Below are 22834 nucleotides of genomic sequence, written 5' to 3'. Positions count from 1 at the left end.
AGAAATACTGAGATACGCTGTAAAAGCGAATAACATTCTCACCTGGTGAGGTTTGCCAGCTGAGGCCACCGATAAACATTTTACTGTAAGGGGAAAACACAACAGAAGTGAGTCCAGATGTCAGTTCGGCCATTTTGACGACTAACTACTTCTAAAAGCGACCTTAAAGGATAAAGGAAGACTATGAAAACACATTCGCGCTTAGTAATTATAGTCTATCTACATGAAAGGGGGAGGCCACTCTCGCTACAAAGCTCAGGTCTTCAAAACTGCATCTGGAAACAGACCCGTGCACGGTTTAAGTGCGTACTGTGGGGACGAATCCAGCACGGCAGTCGAAGTCCTCTCCAAGATGTTGTAACACGAAAAAAAATCGTACCTTAGGATTAAATTTAGAAAGATTCTTACCCCGGGTCATGTTGTGAATCATTTAGGCTTCCGGATGTGGCTTGACTCCCGTCTCCTTCCATATCTATTTCAAACTATAGGCTGGGACTACAGTCACAGTGACAGACACACACAGATACGGCAGGAGATATGCAAAGCCCCGCTATGAGAATATTACTGAGCCGGGAATGAAAGCGTCACACGTGGGATCAGCTCAGCCCCCTGCTCCCTCCTCCCTCTCTCAGCATGCTCTACCTTGGCCCACAGGGGGCGGAGCCTGCCTCTGTCACCTAACCAATCCAATTGACGTCAATTCAAGCAATCTGCAAACCAATCCTCCGATTTGTCATTTAATTAAGCAATAAGCCACTAGAGGTGAAAGTGGCTTATTGCTCTTCTAAATCAGTGGACACATACAACTGTTAAAAAAAAAAAAAAAAACTTTGGCAAAGAATTGTTATGCTACATTAGCAATGTTTACATATTATTATTCAGCGGAAAAGTACATTTTACAAAGAAGCAGCGCGATCATTTTTTGTTCTTTGTTATTCTTCCGCCATGCAATATAGTCCCTCCAAAAAAAACTGTAAGTGGGGCAACTCCTTCGTGTGCTGATATTTAAATAATCAGGACTGTTCTGGGTGACAAGTGTTTTATCGAGAAATAAGCAGACTTTTATTCAATGAAAAGTTGCATACAATGTGAGGCAAAGTGTAAAATAGATATTTTGCAGCACCAGTCAAGTGGCACCATGGTTAAGAAATGCATGCTAATGTGTTCATAAGTGTTGTTAATACAACAAAACAGTTACTGAATATTTCATACCTAAAAACACAGAGTCATTTTTAAATCTTAGTTAAAAATATCATTGCAAATTGATACATATGTTTTGCCAATAAGATGTGATATTTGGTTCGCTTATTTAAATTTGTCATGTCTCACTCCCCTGCATTTAATGGACCTCCCAGTTTTAAACACAACCAATACAGTCATGCTATTGTACCAACAATGCAATTCTGTATTTCTATTGCATTGAAACACTGTTACACTGAAAATTTTCAAATAAAGCTCAGATTACACAGAAGATCTGATCTTGAAACTAAACGGTGCCCAATTTAGGCTATGAGGCGAGCCAATTATTAGAGAAAGCCCCCTGAGTCATAAAATCTTTGATCACTTAGGTTCAAATACCGCTGGAAAGGTCCCAGCTCAAGATACCGAATGTCTGTGGCTGACCCTGAGGTCTGACCTTTAGCTGCTATATTCATTATGAAAGCCAAACAAAGTATTTTCCTATGGGGGATCAATAAAGCATGGTATTCACACATACTGTGAAGTAATAAGAGATCTTCTCATGTAGATGACCTGTAATGAGCTACCAGCTCTGCCCTCTGAACAATGTATGCGTAGATAAGCTGACTCTGCCCTCTCATAACCCTGAAGAAGAAGAAGAAGCAGGATAAGAAATGGATGTATAAATGAACATGCACGACACTCTGCTGTGGGAAAAAAAAATACTTTATCTGAACAGTATGCAATCAATAGAACATGAGTCACTCATGTACAAATTCTATTTTAAATTATGTATTATACATTAATTGTTCATTTGCATCCATGCCAGACTACAGCTCACACAGCTCAGACAATAAATTCCACATAAATGCAGTTTTCATTCATTTTTGCATAAGAATACTTACAATAAATTGCATGAAATGTGACTTGATCTTATTTCATTATTCCAGTTCAGTGAAGGTTTTTTTGAATAGGCCTCTCTGAGATGACTGTTCAGAGCACTACCACAGGGAGTTTCTTATCTGGCCAGGCAGCATGTTTTTGAAACAGTGACTTAGATAAAACCAAAATAACAACATTTTTGACAGTTTAACTGCAAAAGTCTGTCATTAGTTAGGGGACGCTCCACATTGCAGCTGTCTGTATCTCTGAAACAAAGGTAAAGAAGCAATTTTTGGCAATTCCTCGTAGCACAGGCATGTCAAAGAAAATGGAAATATGACACCATGTTTGAAAAGCTATTACTTACTCTACCTTCTATCCACTATAGTTCTGTCCCATGCCATTTGGTGATACATTAAAGATTATTTTAGTGTTGCATTTTCTGTAAGTTGTCAAATGTGTGGCAGAGTCCTACAGCATATGCCTAATATGTGAATGCAATAAAATTGTATCCACTCATGCAGCTGCAGAGAGCAAAGAGTGAGGGAGGATATAAATTGAAGCAGAATATGAGCTCTGAGGAACAACAGGCTTGAAAGCTCATCACAAGGTGTGCAAAAAAAAATCACAGTGGATTTAACACATGAAGAGCAACTTCTGTTTTATGCTCAAATAAAAACACTTGGGTCCCAGGATTCATGGTGCGGGTTGTGAATTATTCTGCTTTTTGAACATTGTTATCATGGCCTTTCTGTTCATTGTTGTGATACCATGACGACAGCAAAAGGAAACACGACAGAAAAGGTGCATGAGGTGTGACGTTTTATGATATCTGATCAAGAGTTGTGAACCCTGATTTGAACCCCAACCAAGCTGGTGCTAAACAGACACGGCTTTTTCGATTTAAAATCTAAGATCGGTCCTACAGCCGACTAGCATGTCATATTTTAGCAACATCTTTAATATCTTACAACACTAGTTCAAGGTTTGGGTCTCTATTTCTTTTTTACAGTGATTGGAGGAGAAGCATGTATAGATTTCTAAACTGAGCAGTGTTCTCCTTTAATCTGAGTAGCCAATAGAGCCTGATGAAAATGCCTAAAATGTTTATCCTTTTTTAAGCAACTTTAGGTGCTCTGACAGCTCTGCTTGTGGGGCAGTTGAGCGTGTAGTAGTGACTGAGGAGGAAAGAGAAGGGTCGTATTTTACTACAAATTATGTATGAACACATATGCTCAAATGTGATTCTGATCACACAGTAACACCATCATGGCTTGCGAGCGTTTGTCAAGGTGACGGATGCTGAGGACATATTGATTAATGATGAGATGAAGAATTTCAAGAAACTGTGCTGAATTCTAATTCACTATTTATTTCAGATTCAAGGAAAATGCAAAGATTTGTGAAATCATATAGTGGTGTCAAGAGCTTGTATTCAGTTCTAAAAGATGAACCTTCTTCTCAGTGGCTTCTCAATAGAGAGGAACCCGGAAAGCAAGAAAAAAGCTTGCAACCAACTGAGCCTTTGCATGAAAACTGGAGGATTTGGGGGGAATGAGAAAGAAGTAAAATTGATAGCGTGTGAAAGAGCTGAAGGGAAAAAGAAAGTGAGAGAAGCAACAGACTCACTGACAGTGTCATGAGATGCTGTTTTGAGAAGAGGCATCCTGTTTCCTGTTGCAGTAATCACTTTACACCCTCAGAAGCTTCACTTGACCTTGGAAAAATTGTTATTGGATCATTTCAACCCATTTTTGCCACACAGATTCTGATGTACTTTGTGTGTATGAAACACAAAATATTTTGTCAATGTTTATATGTCTGGAGACATAAATACCAGTGATGATAGGTGACCTCTAACACCTGAACATATTTAAAGTGAAACTTGAAGTCTGCAGGGATTTAACATTTGTATACATCATTTGCATAATCACCATGTGTCTTAAGCATGCAGTGACATGTGAAAGAATCCAGTATATATTAATCCAACACAAAGAGAGAGCTCAGAGTAAATACCTCCATGAATTTGTTACGGATGTTATTCAAACACTCTTGAGATGTTAATTTTCTCCTTCAGATTTTGTGAATGATTTCTTATTGATCGCTGTGGACTGAGTGATTGCCTGCTTTGCTCAGGAGGGCCTATTATGGCCAGATTCAGAATTCAGAGGAAAGCTGTGGAGAAAGCTGCAGATGTGAACAAATTGTCTCCCTCTAGTGTCCTCTCCTTTCTGCTCCTTCTTCTTTGCTGAGCTAAAGCACCTCTCAGACAGCAGGGAGAGGGCCAAACTGAAACATGCATAATTGACAGTCCTATTTCAGGAATTAGCCACCCACCAAACTGCAGCCTACCTGCTCTTTCATCTTGTCTGGAATAACTTAGCATCTTATAAAAGCCTATTTCAGCCATATAGGATTATTTAATTGCAAAACGATGAATTTAATAAATAAAAATTCTCTTCCCATCGTTGATTTGTGGTTGTGTAAAGACCCTGTTGACTGATTGTGATGTGTGAGGATTACTGGGGATGTGCACAAATGTCACCACATAGAGAAACTGTTTGAAGTCACATCAGTTGGAATGATGTTCTGGTGATGAGTGATTTCTCTCCCTCCATTATGCTTGTGCAGATGAGTTAATTAAGCTGTGCCAGAGGCTACACACCAGCATTCCAGGTAGATGAGACACCGTGATATTCAGACATCCATATTATTAAAAAATTAAACTGTAATATTGACTTTGGAGTTATCTGAAATGCATATGGATCCTCCATGCTTCAAGATTACTCTTGCAATTTTTCAAAATATGCAGTAATCCCCTGCCCAAAAGCACCAGGAGGTACACCAAAGCACCACAGACTCCTCAGAGTTTTACAAAATATGCAAACTATGCAAAGTAAATCCCAAAATGCTGCATGAACAGAACACTTTAACTACATTTATTTCTGTTTTGTACAACAAGTCAGCTGATCTGCGTTATTGACCTCACTATTAAGAGACCACTTGCATGTGGGCCTCTTTAGACCAATCAGGCTCCGACATAAGTGGATGGTGACGACATCGTTTACCTGCTCCACTGGGCTGGGAGATAAGCTCATGCTCCTGCTGCTCACTGGAATGTTCTGGCTGCTGTTTGTACGACTCCAGAGAGAGCTGTGTGTTACAGATGATGACGAGTGGCATTAAAGCACCACGAGGAGCCATCTTATCACCTGTACAGTCAGCAGTGTAGAGAGAGATGTGCACGTCGGCCTTTCGGGGAGCTTTGTCAAGACAGACTGATACACAGACTGAATGTGAAGCTGCCCCTGTCATGTAAGTTATATATATATATATATATATATATATATATATATATATATATATATTATGTTTTATTATCTTGAAAGAGAGCTTGAATTTGCACTTTCAATGCAAACCCCCCCCCCCCCATTCTTTGTCAAAGTACATTAAAGGCCATTTTGTTGAAATCCTGCTCAGGACAGCTGTGCACCATGCTCTCTGGCTTATCATGCAAATTTCCAGTGAGATTTCCTCTCTATTACAGAGATAAGACACACTCATGCGGGCACGCAGCTGCATTTCTTGTTGCAAAGGGGACAAACTGACGCACAATAAGCCTGCAGATTACGAGCCTGAAGAACTTTAATACCTACTTTAAGTCACTGTCCCTGAGTTTGTTTATGACTGCATGTGCTATACTTCAGATATATTTTTACATTTTCCGGAGGCTAAGAATGGCAAAATAAGCAGGCCTTTCTGGACACAACAGCTAAGTGCTGCTTTCTGTCTTCTGGATCATTCTTTGTTTTTTCCTCTCTCCTTTCCTTTTTACTTTTTTTTCCCCCTCTGTAACTGGCTGCCACCATATATTCTCTCGGTTGCCAACCACTTCCTATTTTGCAACCACTGACCTTAACACTGACCTTGCCTCGTCTGTGCCATGGAGACAAGAGCGAGAGATACCATATCCTCGACTTCCCCACACTATGCTGTAGGGTAGAATTTTGCTTGTCTCATCAGTCTTCTGGCTGCTGGAGTACACCTTGTTATTTCTTCCAGATTCCTACATGTTTCGTTTTTCAGCTGATCAGTGCCCAGACTGGAAAACATTGCTCTTGGCTCAAGGAGAAGGTGAGCCATGGCACACAGATAATGGGCTTTACATTAGGTGTACATTAAGCCTAGAGGTTGCAGCTTGCCTACGGTAATTGTTACGATTTTCCAGTCTCATGTCAGGAAGAGGGTTCACTTGAGTGCCATGGGGTGTATCCTTCATCCTTTGCTCTCAGCTTTTTTGTTCTCTTATTTTGCGTTTGAGAATGACATTTTGGAAGAGGAATATCATTTTAAAGTTAGCCCCAAATGTCTGCTTACTGTTTTTAGTATATTTAATTTCAAATCTGGACATTAGCTGGATGTTTGGTGTGTTGAGTTATTCAACTGAAACATCCATCCATTTTCTTTACCGCTCATCCGTCAGGGTCACGGAGGGGGCTGGAGCCTATCCCAGCTGACTACGGGCGAGAGGCGGGATTCACCCTGGACTGGTCTCCAGTCAATCGCAGGGCTGACACACAAAGACAGACAACCACACACTCACGCACCCACACATTTACACCTAGGGGCAATGTAGAGTAGCCAATTAACCTAATGGGCATTTTGGGTCAACTCAAACAGATGTAAAAAAAACACCTTTTATAAGCAGGAGTGAGATTTTTTTTCAAGGACTCTCTCTCTGAAATATCTCAAATGGATAAACATCCATTTCCGTCTCTCCACCACAAGAGGGCACTTTGAGCCCATGGAAATCATGAGATGAACTGATGTCATTTGTGCTTATGTATTTTTGACTGTGTGTGTATTCATGGAGGTGGTTCGAAGTGACAAGTCTCTTGTGTTCCTTTCGGGCGTGGCGAGACTAAAATCACACCCAGGTTCGCCACCTACAGCGACCTTCTGGCCTCTCCTACTGAAGGGAAAGATTGTGTGACGTGCACAGGCTGCTGTGAGGGGAAGAGCGAAAATGCTGGGCTGTTTTCCGGACTCCCTGTTATTTCTGTGTACAGTCTCAGAAAAAAGAGGTTCAATTTCAAACTAACTTCAACCTGTTAACTTGGTCATGAGTCAGATTTGTAAGCAGTGCTCTTTAAGAGCAGAATTTACCTTTTCAACAATGGTAAACACACACACAATGATGTGTAACGTATAAACATACACTCATCACATATACTGAGACTGTATTAAAGCCTTGCTATATACCATTGTCTGAACATGGTGGTATACAAAGCTGATGAGGAATCAAATGTACAAGGACACAAGAGGGCAATGGCTTGCCAGATATAAAGAAGTACACTGAGGGTGAGTCATATTGAACATGGCTCAAAGAAAGAATGCTGCTCACTCAAAACAAGCCTGGGTGGAGAGATGATGAGGGGAGGCATGGCAGCAGTAAATGATGCTAGCCTTCTACACCTTGTCAGTTATTAGGAGAAGCCAGAAGAGAAATCTGACATGACTTTGTGTTGTGTACAGAGAAAATAATTGGCATGTAGGCCAGCTCACTGGTACCCAGAGTGCCGTACTTGGGAGAGATGTTTTAAAGTTCTGCTCCTAAATGAAGGCAGGAACAGAAACAAATATAAATAATATCATGTAACTGTTATGGGGATTAATCTCCCTTAGGATTAGAAATTTGCAAGAAGTTGCAAGATGGCAACTGAAAGGAAATTCAGGAAATTCAGTGGTTTTGTTTCTTCACAGTTAAAAACAATATAAACAAAACTATGCATGTGCTACACCTCAGGTATACAATTATGAAGCATAAAAAGACAGCTATAAAACACAAATGATGCAACATGAATTCAGAATCAGAATCTAAGTACTCTGTAGTAGTGGATCTTCAGTGGAACACTAACTTGCTGTCTGGTTGATAGTACTTTATATTAGCAGAAATGTATTAATTTGGAGGACTTGTTGGAATAAACTCAATAATTTGATGAATACATGATTAAATGAAGGTGGAAGTTAAAGGAGAAACTGAGACTTGAGAAGAAAAATAAAACCCGGTTAAACTCTCTTTGAGTCTTGAATCAGGCTTATGCATACATTGCACACACAAACCACAAGTTTCTTTCTTTTTTGGCTTCTGCTTCTGAGCTATAAATACACACAATTTATTCAGCAGGTGTTTTCAGTATGAAGGCTGGTGTGCAGATAAAATCATCACTTATTTTTCCTCACTCTTTCCGACTTTTGTTTCTTGTTTTTGTTCAATAAATCTTCCCAGTGATGTATTTCTCTCCCCTAAACCATTGCACTATACTGTGAAGCTGTCATCAACCTCACAACTGTCTATATATCCATTTGTATAGCATTTTTAATTCTTTCTGTCAGTCAGAGTCTTTGTGCAAAGGAATATATTTTCATTTAGATTTCCATTCAACCCCTTTTTTGGCTAGCTATTCAGGTATGATCCATAGCTCAGCTGGCATTACATCAGATATTTATTATTCACAGTGTGGGTGGTGACAGTGACTCCATATTGCTCTTCGAGGCCATGCCCGGCTGAACTACAGGGTCACCTCCCTTTGCCACACAGCACCAGGCAGGTGCATTGGTTTCTCTGTGACAGATGTTCCTGCATGTGAGATTATCTCTTCAGGATACTGTTAAAGATCACATGGAGAGCATGCACTCTACTGGGCTCTGTTCCACAATGTAGTTCCACATACAGTAGATGATTTTTCACTGAGACAAGTGAGCCATGATATTTTGGAAAGATTGCTCAGTGACCAACAAATAAAACCATGTTTGTTCTGGGCAGTTTCCCAGTGTGATTAGCTGTGAACCAAGGTCTGACTAGAATAAGTGCTTTTGTGCTCAGTGAACCTCCCCTCAATAAACGAACTTAAAAACAAATCTATGCCTGCTAATTAAACAGCTACCTCAGTCCCCATGATGGCTGACACCTGTGACTCATAGGAGCTGTTGTTGTTGAATACTAAATTAAAAAAAAATAAAAATAAAAAATTGCTGGTTGTCTGACCTCTTCCCCGAGGAGAAAAATGTGGTAGCTGAAGCAAAATTCCAACAATCATTAAAAGGTGTAAATAACTCAGCACATTTTATTTCATTTTACAGAAAATGCTTCCGTGGCGCACTCTTCTTCCTAAGTTTATCAAATACAGCCTGATGAAATTCATTTTCTGCATACCTTTTGGTACCATAGGCAAAGATATTTCTAAGACATAAAAACCTGTTTGCTGGCGCATCACTGTTATTTACACTTAATGCAATCAAGACTGGAATATCTTAACATTTCATATAAATAAGCTGAGAATGCCTGTGCTTTGATGCTCTGCGGCAATATAGAAGTAGGTTAGCATTCCTGGAACGTTCAAACACCATGCAGATCATTTTCAGAGCGTCACTGAATCATGAAGGACACTTAAGTCTGAGATGTGATCAAAATACAGAAGCGGTGCTCTCGACACGCAGAGTTTGTTAAAGATAGTGACGCAAAATTTGTTTTAGAGAGTCTCTGTTGTTCCCTCTCATGTCTACATGACCAGCCCCTTACATACACCCTATCTCCAGAAAACACTACTCCTCTGGTGAGTGATCTGGTTTGTTACATAAACAAGGCAGGAAGAACATCTATTAAGAGTCAAAATAAGCGAATTAAAACTTTCAGTGTTGTATCTTCTTGAAAGTCAATGCACAGGAATAAAATTAAAAGATTGGACACATATGTGACCAAGAAAACAGTCAAATTAAGCCAATAGCTGTAGAGAAATGTGAAAAGAGATATGCAATCATTTGTAGGTCATATTATGTACTGGACAGACTCAAAAAGGGTGGACTATTATTGCAGATGAGCACAAGGCAACATTCAGTTACATAATAAACTGGTACCTGAATGTATAGTGCCATCATGTGCTTAGCTGTAGTCACTGCAATCTCATTTTTTAAATCAGTGACAGCATGTTTGAGTGGAGGCTTGTAAAAACTGTTATTCAAAAAGATAACATTGACCCTTTTGACCACTTATCATAAATGTAACATCACACCATACTCAGGACAGCAGGAATTATGAGAATTTGTCGTAAAGTCACCGTATAAATAGCCTTTTGCTGAGACAGCTCGTAATACACAAACAGAGCAGTACCGTGCTCATGGCTCGTATGTGCGTTGTATTTGTTTGTGCTGTAAATCAATATACAGACAGCTGTCGGTATTTTTCATTTCTTTTTCAGCGAATCTGTTGCAGAAGGAGAGACAGAAGCCCCAGCTTGTTTAGGAGAGGGAGCAAGGAGCAAGTAGCAAGAGCTGGGCTGCTGTTGCTGACGCCACTGGGAAGGGACTGATTCTGCCTCCTGACACTCCTGGTGCGAAGAGTGGTCGTCTTCTTTGTTTGGATGGAGGAGCTCTCTGTTGTTAAGAATGGGTCTGTGGCCAATGTCGTGTCAGCCACGGTGGGTGTTTGAGTAATGAAGTTTGTGTCAGTAAAAGGGGATTGGATGGTGTGGAGGCTGTCACGAGCTGAGGCTTCCTTTGTGTCAGAGATGAGATGAGAATCAGTGTGGAACATTCGCTCTGCGGCAGATGGGCTATCACTTTCTGAAACATGACTAATAGTCAGGTGTGTGTCTATGCTTCTGGGTAGCAGGGTGGAGATGCTGATGGGTGTGGCTGTGGAGGTGTGGCGAGATGTCCTCCAAGTCTCTATGTGGTTGTGTGGGGTGCTTAGCAGAGAAGACACAGACGAGTACCACCACTCAGTGATACTGGTGGGGGAGTGCATGGAGTTCAGGTCCTGGGCACTTGCTGCCATGGGGGGCTGGTTGTAGGAGGCAAAGTGCCATCCTCCAGTCCTGCCAGGGCGAACCCCTCCACAGACAGGCTGAGTGTGGCAGGGGCAGCCCAGGACGTGGGCAGGGGTTTGCTGAGTCCAGGAGACTAAGTAGGTGATGTCGGCATTAAGGTGGCAGGCCCAAGGGTTGTTGTCTAGAGTGATGAGTCTAAGTGACGTCAACTTGTCCAACACTCCGAAGGGCAACATAGAAAAGCGGTTAGCGTGCAGATAGAAGTGAGTTAGTTTGAGGAGCTTGTTCAGAGAGCCTGGCAGCACCTTCACGAGCAAGTTGTGGGACAGGTCAATAGTCTCTAGGTTTGCTGGCATGTTGGTAGGCAAAGTCCAGAAGTGGTTGTGGCTTAGGTTGAGCATGCACAGATTGATCAGTGTATTGTTGATGAAGATGGCCCGCTCCAGCCTGTTGTTCGACAGGTCGAGCATTCGCAAATTCCACTGGTAGACTGTGTCATTCTTGTCCAGCAACTGGAGCCGGTTGTAAGTGGCGTAGAGATGCCAGAGGGAACGAGGCAAACTGGTGGGCAGGTGGCTTAGCCGGTTGTGAGACAAATCAAGGAAGCGGAGATGGGTGTATGAAGTGAGCTGGCCATCCAGGTTGTGAAATCGATTGTGGGACAAGTTGAGGGAGAGCATGTTGTGCTGCAGGCCATCGGGCAGCTGTCTCAGACCCCTCCAAGAGCAGTCCACCTCTCTGTGGCTGCGGCTGCAGGAGCACACGGAAGGGCACACGGCCAGCACCTGCACACCCAGCAACAGCACAAGCAGGAGTTCCAGGAGGGTCTCATTAGGGGGCAGCTTCAGCAGCACATGCCTGCTAAAAGAAAGGGAGACAGGAATGTTTTGGGTTTGTCTTACACCGAATCCTACTGAACTCCAGGAGGCACACTGTAAAAGTCAAAGTGATGCCTGCAGTGTGTTTAGAGAGTGAACACAGGGGACAAAAACATGCTGGCAGCAGGAGAAGCAGGGAGATGTGCAGAATAAAACTTGTTTCATTGTGTTGTTTAAAGAAGCTCCACCCACTGCCAGAATCTCTCCCTCTCTCTCCCTGTACTGCACACACACACACACACACACACATGCACACTGCCGCACATCACTGCAATGCTTTCAGATACGTGCATTCACGTTAGATGCCAAACTCACTCCACCAGCTGTGGGAAGAATGGTTTAAGGAATGCTGCAGCAGTGTCCTTTTGAGTAATGCTCATACTGTATGTATTGCTCCATCAGTCGGGTGTTGTAATATGTCCTTTTTTATAACAGATAAATATTTGACCTGATCTCTAAGAGGCTATTTCTAGTCTATTCAAGAATAACATTCATCACAAAGGATGAGAAATCCCTGTAGTCATTTCCCCTGGCATCAGTTCGCGTCTTCAGTCATCAGTGGTTGTCAGAGCAGTCAGTCCCATGCTCTCAGAGGAGGAGAACTAGCTCAATAGATAGGTTTTATTAATGGCTCCACAGAGAACTCATGCATCAGCTGGTCTGGAGGCAAGCAAAGACACAGCCAGGACCTCTACACTGCAGTATGTGTGAGCCGGGATGTGGCAGAATGTGTGTGCAAAAAGAGTCTTTGAATTTGTCCATAACTCACCTTCTCATCTTATCATTCCAGTCACTTTTCTCTGCTTCTTTTTGCTGTCCAGCTCCTCTCTCCTGCTTTCAAGCTCGGGACCAGCTGCTACTGTGCTGAAGGTGATTTTTTTTTTTTTCTACGCCTGAATTCTCCTCATAGAATTTGACCCTTGCTCACTTGTCCAGTGAGGGTTTTTGAAGTTATCCTCACTGCCTTGCAATTCAGTCCCTTAGTCCTTCTTACCTCTTATATGGCTCTTTTGGGTTAGCGCGATCAGGCACTGCAGACTCTGGATTTACTCTGTGCAGTGGAAGTGTGGGGTGGGGTGTTGGTGGGGGAAGTATTAGAAAGGGGGAGAGGAGAAATGGAGCGCATAATGGAGGTGTCCCCGCATACAAGGCTGCTGCAAAGGAAACTCCTCAATTGCTTATCTGGCTGCTTTCAGGATTTGCTTCTGCATTTAAAGTGACAACTATTGTTGCAGTTAGATTAATTGACTGATTGCAGTCCTGTTTGTACTCAAAATAAATTTGATTATTATCAGTTATCACCTAAATCAATATTATCCTTCTTTGAGGTATCTCTTTACAAAGTAATATTGTGTTGCAATTGGTTGTTATTTTCCCTGTGTAAATTTAGACACTGCCAGAAAACCCTTCAAGATGTATTTCAGAGGACGCCAGTCCACTGCAGCTTCCTACCTGCCATCAGCAGTACAGATGGCTATCCATTCTGCACTGCAGTGCTGTACTTCTACCACCCATAATTACCTTGCATTCTAAGGGGAAGCTCAACAGTGATAGACAAGGTGATAAGACCTTAAATGTATAGTTCAACAAAATATAGTTGCATCACTGATTCTCGATTTATTCAACCACAGCAGCTGAGAGTCCTTGTGCTTTTCTATTCATTTGGTGCTTGTCTTTGCTCAGCTGTCATGTAAATAAACAAAGTACCTCTTTGCAATGCATTTGTTATTTTGTCGCCCACCTCTCCATGTACTTTCCTCTCTTGCCTGTCTGTATTTCTAGCAGCCACATGCACTGAGATTGAACTTCATGTATCCAGTCATTGCCTTAAAGTTAAATCCTCACTTTCACTGTCAGTCATACAGCATGCTATGCTGTCAGTTTGAGCTGTGTTACCACATAGTAGCGCAGGAAAAAAAAATCATTCAGATATCTCATTTTGCCGCATTCAATGTGAATACTTGATGTAGAATACATAAATAAGTTCCTGCCTGAGAAGTATTTGACATTTACTTTCACGAGGATGGCTGCAACCCATCTCTAAACCGGCACATCACCCAGAGCTACCACAACTCAGTGTTTTCCTCTCTTTGCTATCGGAGTTGAGCTGGAGCTGAAGCAGAAGCTGCATTGAAAAGGGGCAAACTATTCAGACTTTTAATGAAAGGTCCACATCCATCATGACATCACAAGAAAGTAGATGAACAAATATCTGCACAGGATGGCGGAAACAACCACATATCGGTTTTTTGAATAGGTTTTTGTGTGGCTTTGTCAGCTCTGGCTGAGGTGAAAGAGAGTGTTCTTTCTGCTTTGAATAGCACTGCCCAAAAGAGGCACATTCTCCGCTTGCTAATCAAGCAGATCTCTCTTTGTCACTCTCTGTTCCTCTCACACACATGTTACATAGTTATAAATTCAAGGCTAAGGTTAAAATCTGTTTTATTCCTTGGGTTGTTACATATACGTCACATCTATCAAAACATCTCAAAAAGTAAAGTGTGTAAGTCTTAAACTGACTTGCACTAAAAGTGTGTTATAAAATTAATGTATTATAATACTCGATATGTACATATAACAGAGCAATACAGAAGCAATTGATTGTTTTCAACCAAAAATGCTCAGTGCTATGATCAACAGATCTAGCATCACAGGCAGTTGTTCAACTTACTGTAACAGAAAAGCTGCAAAAGGGAAGTATTCTGAATTTACTGTAAAGGAGTTATGAAGCTATGGGGAGAGGAAGACTCAGGAAACTCTTTGCCTAAATACACACACACACACACACACACACACACACACTACACAACATCTGTTGGTTCCTCTGTGCCCTCAGAGGTGGAGGCTTCCACAGCTGTGGTGGGTTGGGAGTTGGTAGCCTCCTCTTGCAGCTTTGAGGAGGACACATCCTGAGCAATGGATACAGGTGCAGCTGAAGTTGCCTCACTGTTGTCAGCATCTCCCACCTCCTTGTTGTTGTTCTCATTTACTGTCCCTCCTTCTTCCACAGTGGTACCATTACCTGTCTCCTCCTGTGTTTGACTGAAATCAGTCATTTGCATGTTGGTCTCTTTGGGTTCTGTCTCTGGCTCGCTTGTGTCCTTCTTGGCACTTTCCATGAAGGATTCCATCACATCAGTGTTGCTTCTCAGTGCCTTGATGCGGCCGCTCAACTGGCACACCTTACATGCTAACAGTAAAGTAGAAAGCAGCAGAAAAGTACAGGCTATAAGCAGTCCTCCAGTCACCATGAGTATCGGAAGACATTCCTTCCTGTAAAAATACGCAATCAGCGTGGTGGGCTGTGAGCCAGGTGAAGATGAAGTACTGGGACGACTGGAAAATTGGGCAGGAGGTGTGGGTGACCGAGTTGTCATTGAGCTGCTGATCTTAGGTGTGCTTCTGGGAGAAGTGAAAGAACTGGTTGGAACAGTGACCAGCATTGTGGCTGATTGTACCTCAGTTTTACCTGAACTATTCAATCCAGCAGTAGATGTTGTGGGATTTTCGGTCCCACACAATACTGCACTCAGGATTTCTGTGCCATACAACAGGAAGAGGAGGCCTTTCATGTTGGTATCTGAGAAGATATGGAATAGCAGTTAAGTTTCAAATGAGTTTTGGGGTACAAAACAAATACAAATTTAATACAGTAAGGGGGAAGCCCAAACACAAAAATACCTTACTATATCTCTGGTGGAGACAAACCAAAATGATGTTGTATTTGTGTTTTCATACAAATCACCATGAAAAAGTATGGTGCATTCCATTTCATGCTACTGCTCCACTACTCTTTGGAGGCAAATTCTTTTCACTGCTATATACTTATAAGACAGACAAAGCTGGGATTAAAATTATTATTACAAAATATAATCAGCTAAAATGTTAATACATTAATACATCCACATTAAAGTCCATATGTTTATATACATTTGTTTCTGAAATGGTCCATTCGTTACTATGCAAGCTGGCAGCTGCCCTCTACGATTTATATCTACAAAAACTACAGCATAATTTATAAAATGGTCAGCAGGAAGCTACTGTAATGTGTGTGTTATCTGAAATACTCATACAATCCTTCAATAATGAAACAATTTTGCATTTTGAAAATTTTTTAAAACTTGCTGAAATTGTTCTAATTAAGAATTTTCGATTTTTTTCTCTAAATGAGTGAATTTGGTTATATTATAAGCTATAGTCTCATGTATTCAAAAAGGAGAATTGTTGATAGTTTACCATACGTGATTCATATTTATCACTTACATATTTCCAGAAGGTTTCAGCTGTCGTAATCCATTGTCAAAATAAAAATATGTATTAATAAAATTCTTTACTTACTTTTCTGGTGATCTTGATATATTTTCAAGAAGAATAAAGTTTTGCGTCTGTAAAGCAAGATGAACGATGTGAGTGGCTATGACAGTAATCAATGACTGCACTCATCTGGCTGCCTTACTTCTCCATTTGGACTAAAATAAGACAAGGAAGTGGTTTTGGTTTTCTGTTCGATGCTGAAGTTGGTCACACAGACATCTGTGGAGTGGCAGACTATAAAACATTGCAAGCATGGCGAATGCTTACTGAGCTCACTTCCTCAAAGATAGTTCTGACTGATTGATTGTGGACATTTTTGTCTTAAGTTCAGTTTTGAATCAACAATTTGGGTTTACATCTGTGTGAACACTGCAGCCATCTGCATCTGCAACTGGAATAAACATTAGTGAAACCAAGTCCTACAAAAGTCTACATTGACCTTCAATCTAACCAAACAATCTGCATGTCAGCATAGTTAAAAATTGCATGGTTTTACCATTAGCTGTAAGGCAGCACATTGCACTATACTCTATATTGGGAAATGTCTTTAAGGCCTGTCTTGAGTCTCTCTGGAACCTGAGATGCTAATAAGTTCTTGCACAGTTCATAATAACTTCTTACTGCTGCCCACAGACATTTTACGTGACACAATTGCAATTAACATGCAAATGTCTGTCCTCTTCACTGTCGTCTATGTATTTTAGTCCAAACCACATACTGGTCACAGTGTGCTCTCATTATATCTGATGTTCAAAGTAACGTATCAGTGGTGCAAGACCTTTCGACACTGTGTCATTAAATACCACATGCAGTGGAAAATTTTGCAGCACAGCTCAAATACATATTAACATTAAAAATGTGCATGTGCATTTATATTATCAACTTAATACTCGATTTCCCTCTGTGACTGTATGTTTGTTTTTTCAATGGGATTTGTGGTCATTTCTGCAGTGTGTCTGCATCTTGCACTTCTAACTTACACATTTTGAGCGAAAGGCTTGACTTGGCAAGTTGCTTCATGCCTGCAGATGACACGAACTGGACTACAGCAACACAGGAGCTACCAAACCCATCCATCATTCATCAGTCAACACACTCCATGCTCCAGTAGCATCTGCTTTACAGGTATTGAAGTAAAGACCCTAGAGCGTTTGACCCTGCTGCTCATCCTGCTGTGCGTCTGCCATCAAGACAATGACACCAAATATCAAGTAAGACAATCTCATCAACATGACATAATTTTTTCAGGGTGAAAATGTCCAAAAATAGTTGCAATATCTGCAATCTGTGCTGAGAAACATCTTGTTACTGAGATAGGAGAAGTCGCAAGTGCACACGACTATAATTCAGCTTTGACCCTTGATGCTGTCTTAATTTGATGAGAAAAAAAAAAGCATCATCTGGGTAATTATGTGTGAGAGGAAGTGAGAATAGAACGAGTGCAGATGACTTCTCAAAAACCCCACACCTTCCCTTGAGTGATGGAAAGCCCCATTTGTCAGGAACAGCAATCATAAAGGTAAAGCAAGGCAAGTTAATTTGCATAGCACCTTTTCAAGCATTGAAAAGACACATGGAATTTTTGAAAGAGTGAAGCAAAATAAAACAGACGGCAAAATAAACTCAAACAGAGTAAGACAACGAAACAAATAAATATAAAATATACCAAAGACCAAGGAGATGATTGTGGACTTCAGAAGGGGCAGACATCTCCCCTTCCTCTCCTGTACATCGGAGGGACAGCGGTGGCAGTGGTCTCCAGCTGTGAAACTGTTGGAGGTCCTCTGTAGCCCCTGCAACCAACCTCATACCTCACCCCACCTCCCCCACCCACACACACGCACACGCACACACCAACAAACACACCAACAACCACCCATGGAACATTGCACAATGCAGCCATTTGCACAGAACTCTCGAACTACTCATGTTCCCATTGCACTACTGTCACTTGCACTACTCTGTCAGTCATTTGCACTACTGTTTACACTGAGGTTTATATCTTCTACTGTTTTTTATATTATATAGTGTTGTTTATATTTATATTTATTTTGTTAGGTAATTGGGCTTATACCGGGACCGGGGAAACGAATTTCGTTCCACTCATGTAATACGTGTGTGAAATGACAATAAAGCTCCTTGAATCCTTGAATCAAAGTGTGAGATAGGTGAATAGTCTCTTTATTTATAGACAAACTGGCAAGCAGAAAAATCCTGATTGAAAAGAGCTGAGGGTTTGATAAAATTTTGCTGTGAGTTTGTTTCAGTATGTGGTGCGTGAAAAGTGAAAGTTTCTTGCCAATATTTTGACTGGTGATAATAAGCACTCCATGCTTTATAAACCAGGAGAAGAACTTTAAAATCAATTCTTTGATAAGTGGGAGGTCAGGGTAAAGATCCACTCTGCTGGTCTTTGTGGGGACTCCAGCTGTATCGTTCTGATCCAGCTGCAGTATTGTAGTTGTAGATGTTAAAATTTAGTTCCATGACTACACCAAGATTTCTGGTCTAGTTCATGGTCATTAGTGTTCGTGATTGGACGTGAACATTGACTTTTAATCATTTTGTTTGGGTCAAATAATAGTTATTTCTGTTTTGTCTTTGCTTAACCCTTTGTTTCAATGCATTTACTCAGTGCTTGCATGGGATTGTTGTTTTCCTTTTATCTGCACCAGTGGGATCACGTGGATGAGAAGTGAAGGGGCCGAGAATGAAACCTTGGGGAATTTTTGTATGCTTAGAAGTGTAATTAACAAGAGACATAATATTCTACAAACAAGATTCAGCCCAGTGTGGTATTGTGTCAGAAAGCATTGTGGGAGTACATTGTGGTCAACCATGTCAAATGGGGAACTAGTAATACCAGGAAAGAAACTTTTCCTGTTTACATTTAAGTGGTCATTCAAGAAATCAACAAAATCATTCTGTGTGCTGTGGTGTGGTCAGAATCCTGACTGGAAAAAGATCAAATGGAAGAATTGACAGCTTGCCTAATTTTCTGAATTTTGTCATTGAAGACGGAGCCCAAATGATTGCATCAACTTGACTTAATAGAAAGAAGTTCAAGGGCCACTGACACGAGAAAAATGATCTGCCTGTCAGCAATACCAAATAAAGCACATCCACTATTACTCGTTTTGGCAATGATGTCAGAGAAGGACTCTCTTGTGTTCCTCAGTTCAAAATTTAGAGATGTCAGAGTATATCTGGATTTATGTTTTTCTTCTTTTTTTATAAATTTTTACTGTCATTGTTTTTTTCTTATCATAGACTGCCTTTACCTTATAAGGGGAAACGGCATCTACAACAGTAGACTGTGCTGTTATCTTGGTCTTGCCAAGTTTAATTTAAAAATACAAAATCGAGACATTTATCGAGATGTTTAACAAAGCTAAGTTTTGTGTGTTAAAGGTATTTCTTGCCAATTTTAAGTATTACGTGACATGGGCGAAGACAAACTGTGAGTGACAAGCAATTTATATCAGATTTGATAAATTAACAGAATTAGTTGAGTGCATCAAAACAGTAATAGGAACACAAAGTCCAGAAGGAGACTCTGCTTCTGGGTGTGGGCGGGGGCCTCTGCATGAGGCGGTATAGGTCCATGCCAGACAGGACAAAGAAGAGACATATTGGGGCAGTGACCCTGTCTGTCCTCAGCCTTTTCTGTTCTGTCTGAGCTGATGCCAGGCAGATTTGCTTAGTATCAATTTGAATTGATTTGAAATGTGGCAGTGCAGTTTAGTGCCATCCATTAACATCACATCCAGTTCCTTAATCAGCGATCTTAGTTTGCTGGAGATATCCCCACAAAGGGAGTTTGGAGGAGACTGATGAGGCAAACGTTTGGGTGACCTTGCTGGTCTTATCAGTCTTGTCAGCCCTGGCAGGAGAGAGCCATTCTCTCTTTGTCGTCTTCGTTATCAGCAAGGTCGGTGGTTGGTTGGGGCGGAGGCAGATGACAGGGCAGTGACCGAAGAGGGGGATGAATTCAAAGCCAGTTTTAACCAGTGCTTACATTTTATCAGTGAATCCCAAAAGGGGTGAGGTACAGGGAGAGAGGAGGGGGAGTGAAGCGACAAGAATTTAAGAGGCTGATCCATGAGCTAGTTGTCAACACATTGACATTGAGGCTGTGATGTTTTGTCTTCGTGGTGCTGAGGCGGTTTTGTGGTAACTTCAGATTTCCTGGGTTTGGATAGAAGCCATCTTTCTTGAAAGGATAGCTTTATTCCGAGAACAGATTGAAGCGGTCAAAGCAGTTGATTCCTTTTGGATCGCTAAGCTACGAGTCTGCTGAACTGAACTGGATCCATAAAGTTTGCCCTTCGAAAAAGCACAGCCTTGCACTTATCTTTAGGTTTAGCACCCTGATAATACAAGCAGCTAAAAAGAAAAAATCCCATTCACAGCACATGATTTAACTGGTTTCATTTCACTGAGTCTTGAGAAAGTTATGGTGTCATTTACAGATAGCCATCCAATTAAATCTTGTCAAGTTGAATTCTGATGAGCTAAATCACTGGCAGAAGACATTGGCTGAGTGTCATGGAGTTCAGAAGACTCCTCCAGGGTGAATATCCTTGTCTCGAGTACAGCAATCATTTCCAACAATGTATGACGGTCTGTGCTCCTCATCGATTCTGATGAGCAGAGAGACATCCTGTCAGTGCTCCACTAAGTTGCTGTTGCTGGTCGTGTTAACGTCGCGGGCAGCAGAAGACAGTTCCAAGGAGATGAACAGCAACATGAAGTTGTCCTAAATTATACTCCCAATGATTTAGTTGTTAGGAAATCTCCTTAAATGTGACGTAGTTTGAGAACGTCTGTGAATCTGAGGCTCGATCCAGTTTTTTCCCTCCAATTTTAAACATGCTTGATTTGATCCTCAGCATATGCTGAGAAAGCTTCCACTGATGCAACTAAAGACATTTACTCAAACAGTGCACTCCAGTGCAGTTTTGAGGAATTTGAGTATTCTCATTTACTACTACTACTTTATATGCACATCCCATGTTTTGTAGTCAAATATTGCACTTTTTACTCCATTACATTTATTTGATCATTTTAGCTACTAGTTACTTTGCAGATTGCACATTGCATCAGAACTGAGGTAGAACACTTTTAACATAATTTATCAGAAATCGGAGAAGGAAAAAAAAAATCGCACTGATTCTGATAAGTGAAAAAAATGCTGACTCTTAGCATACAGCATATACAGCAGATACATGTAAATATATGCATAGTTCACTTTTACTAGCACTTTTGTTATTGAAGTACATTAAGTGACACTTTTTTTTAACTTAAATGCATTTAATATTAGATACGTTAGGACTTTTACTTAAGTGCTGGTGATTTTCACTTTTAATAAAGTAATATTTTAGAATGATGTCTTTACTTTTACTGAACTGTTGGCTACTTTTTCCAACACTGATGTGTTCTGCACATTTCCAGGTTACTAAGGTTCCTTCATCGCTGTTAAATAATCAGATCCAGAATTTAGTAACAGCTCATAACAAAAGCAAACAAATGACTAATTGTCATTTGCTTTGATTGCCATGCAGGGAAGAAAGGACATTCTGTGTATGGCCTCCCAGTGGAGGAAACAGTTTGTTCTCACCAATTGCTGGTCATGTGTTCCAGTACCAGTTAGAGTCAAAGAGCCTTTGGTTGCAGTGCATCATCAGCCAGGATACAAGGTCCTTTCTTTTCCGCTGGATTGATACCAGTACACAGAAATCCATCCATCATTCTTATCACTCAAAGCCACACTTCAGATGCATCCTTACAGGTTTACAGCTCCAAGCTCTTGATTATAAACTCTTAGTCATCATGAAAAGCTTCATCAGTAAAAAACTGAAAAAAAAAAATCAGTTCAGAATCAGTTGTTTTAGGTTACAGAAAGATTGGTCCTTCACACATGAATATTCCACAATTCACAAAACCTATGCCTTGCCACCTTGAAAAAAAAAGATTTACTGTCTAGTGTTTACAAGCATAATAAAAAAGGCATGGTTCTCAATCTAAAGACTGAACAACACGACTACTTCTGCTTTCTGTTGGATGTTTGTGCCACCTACAGGCAAACTGGGATTTTGAACATTACACAGGTGCTGCATATACATCCTTCAACTTCAACTCAAATGAGCCTGAGGGCTTACGCTTGACTTTGGAAAGAGTGGTTTCTTTCTTTCAGTTTTTCTCTTTGGAAGAGCTAAAATTGTCAAGCTGCACCATTAGAGATGTGAAACCCACCCAGCGTGCTCTTAAAAGACTTACATGTGTGTAACGTTCAGACCAGCGTGAGCTATTCTTTGTACACATTTTCATTTCCCCAAGTCAACAACAAGCCTATTTTCACTCACCAACCCATTACATGAATAATCTTACTAACTTTACCCCAGTGGCTGGTTTATAAAATGTAGAATTATTGTTGTGTGCTTTGAACCTGCATATTCATGTGCCTCCCTCCTCGTCCCATTCCGACAACTCGGATTTAGAATGAATATTCTGTTTTTCTCTCTTGATTGAAGCTGAATCAAATCAACAAAATCACAAGTTGATTAGATTTGCATATCTTAAGGCATTTTAACAGGCTTTCTGCATTTAACTTTTCAATTCATATTAAACTGAAATCTCAGTACAAGCTCCCAAGAGACCAGAAAACTAAGGCTATTCTAAGGTACGTCAAATACACTGTAAGCAGGAAGAAAACTGCACTGCCACAGTGAAATAACAGTCTCCACATGACTG

The 22834-nt window shown here is 40.8% G+C and overlaps 3 protein-coding genes across 12 annotated transcripts in view; all 3 read right to left on the bottom strand.

Moving 5' to 3' along the window:
- The window catches only part of LOC124070381 (RNA-binding protein Musashi homolog 2), a 230565-nt gene extending 229911 nt beyond the window's left edge, over positions 1-654 (bottom strand). For 3 of the 10 annotated variants that reach the window (XM_046410251.1, XM_046410254.1, XM_046410255.1), the window contains exons 1-2: positions 409-652; positions 43-83 (exon numbers count right to left, since the gene is read on the bottom strand). In XM_046410251.1, coding sequence (XP_046266207.1) covers positions 43-83; positions 409-470 — 103 coding nt within the window. In that variant the 5' untranslated portion in view covers positions 471-652. Of the gene's footprint in view, positions 1-42; positions 84-408 lie in introns of all 10 variants that reach the window. The other 7 variants (XM_046410257.1, XM_046410258.1, XM_046410253.1 and 4 more) reach the window with 6 other exon arrangements.
- Positions 655-9886: 9232 nt separating this feature from the next.
- LOC124071172 (oligodendrocyte-myelin glycoprotein-like) lies at positions 9887-13304 on the bottom strand. Its single transcript, XM_046411652.1, has 2 exons — positions 12537-13304; positions 9887-11750 (listed from the first exon to the last, which is right to left on the bottom strand). Exons 1-2 carry the CDS (start codon positions 12542-12544, stop codon positions 10316-10318), a joined length of 1443 nt encoding a protein of 480 aa, XP_046267608.1. The 5' UTR covers positions 12545-13304; the 3' UTR covers positions 9887-10315.
- Positions 13305-13392: 88 nt separating this feature from the next.
- On the bottom strand, positions 13393-16369 carry LOC124071173 (mucin-5AC). Its single transcript, XM_046411653.1, has 2 exons — positions 16106-16369; positions 13393-15347 (listed from the first exon to the last, which is right to left on the bottom strand). The coding sequence occupies exon 2, from the start codon at positions 15337-15339 to the stop codon at positions 14569-14571; it is 771 nt and encodes a 256-aa protein (XP_046267609.1). The 5' UTR covers positions 15340-15347; positions 16106-16369; the 3' UTR covers positions 13393-14568.
- Between the last annotated feature and the right edge of the window lie 6465 nt (positions 16370-22834).

Source organism: Scatophagus argus, chromosome 14, assembly GCF_020382885.2.
Source record: "Scatophagus argus isolate fScaArg1 chromosome 14, fScaArg1.pri, whole genome shotgun sequence".
NCBI lineage: Eukaryota > Metazoa > Chordata > Actinopteri > Scatophagidae > Scatophagus > Scatophagus argus.
Note: the sequence above shows the minus strand (reverse complement) of the source record. Positions and strands in the feature narration are given on the sequence as shown.

Bases quoted from the DNA above. Each gene is read 5' to 3' on its own strand.
- LOC124071173 (XM_046411653.1), bottom strand. From the start codon at position 15,339: ATGAAAGGCCTCCTCTTCCTGTTGTATGGCACAGAAATCCTGAGTGCA.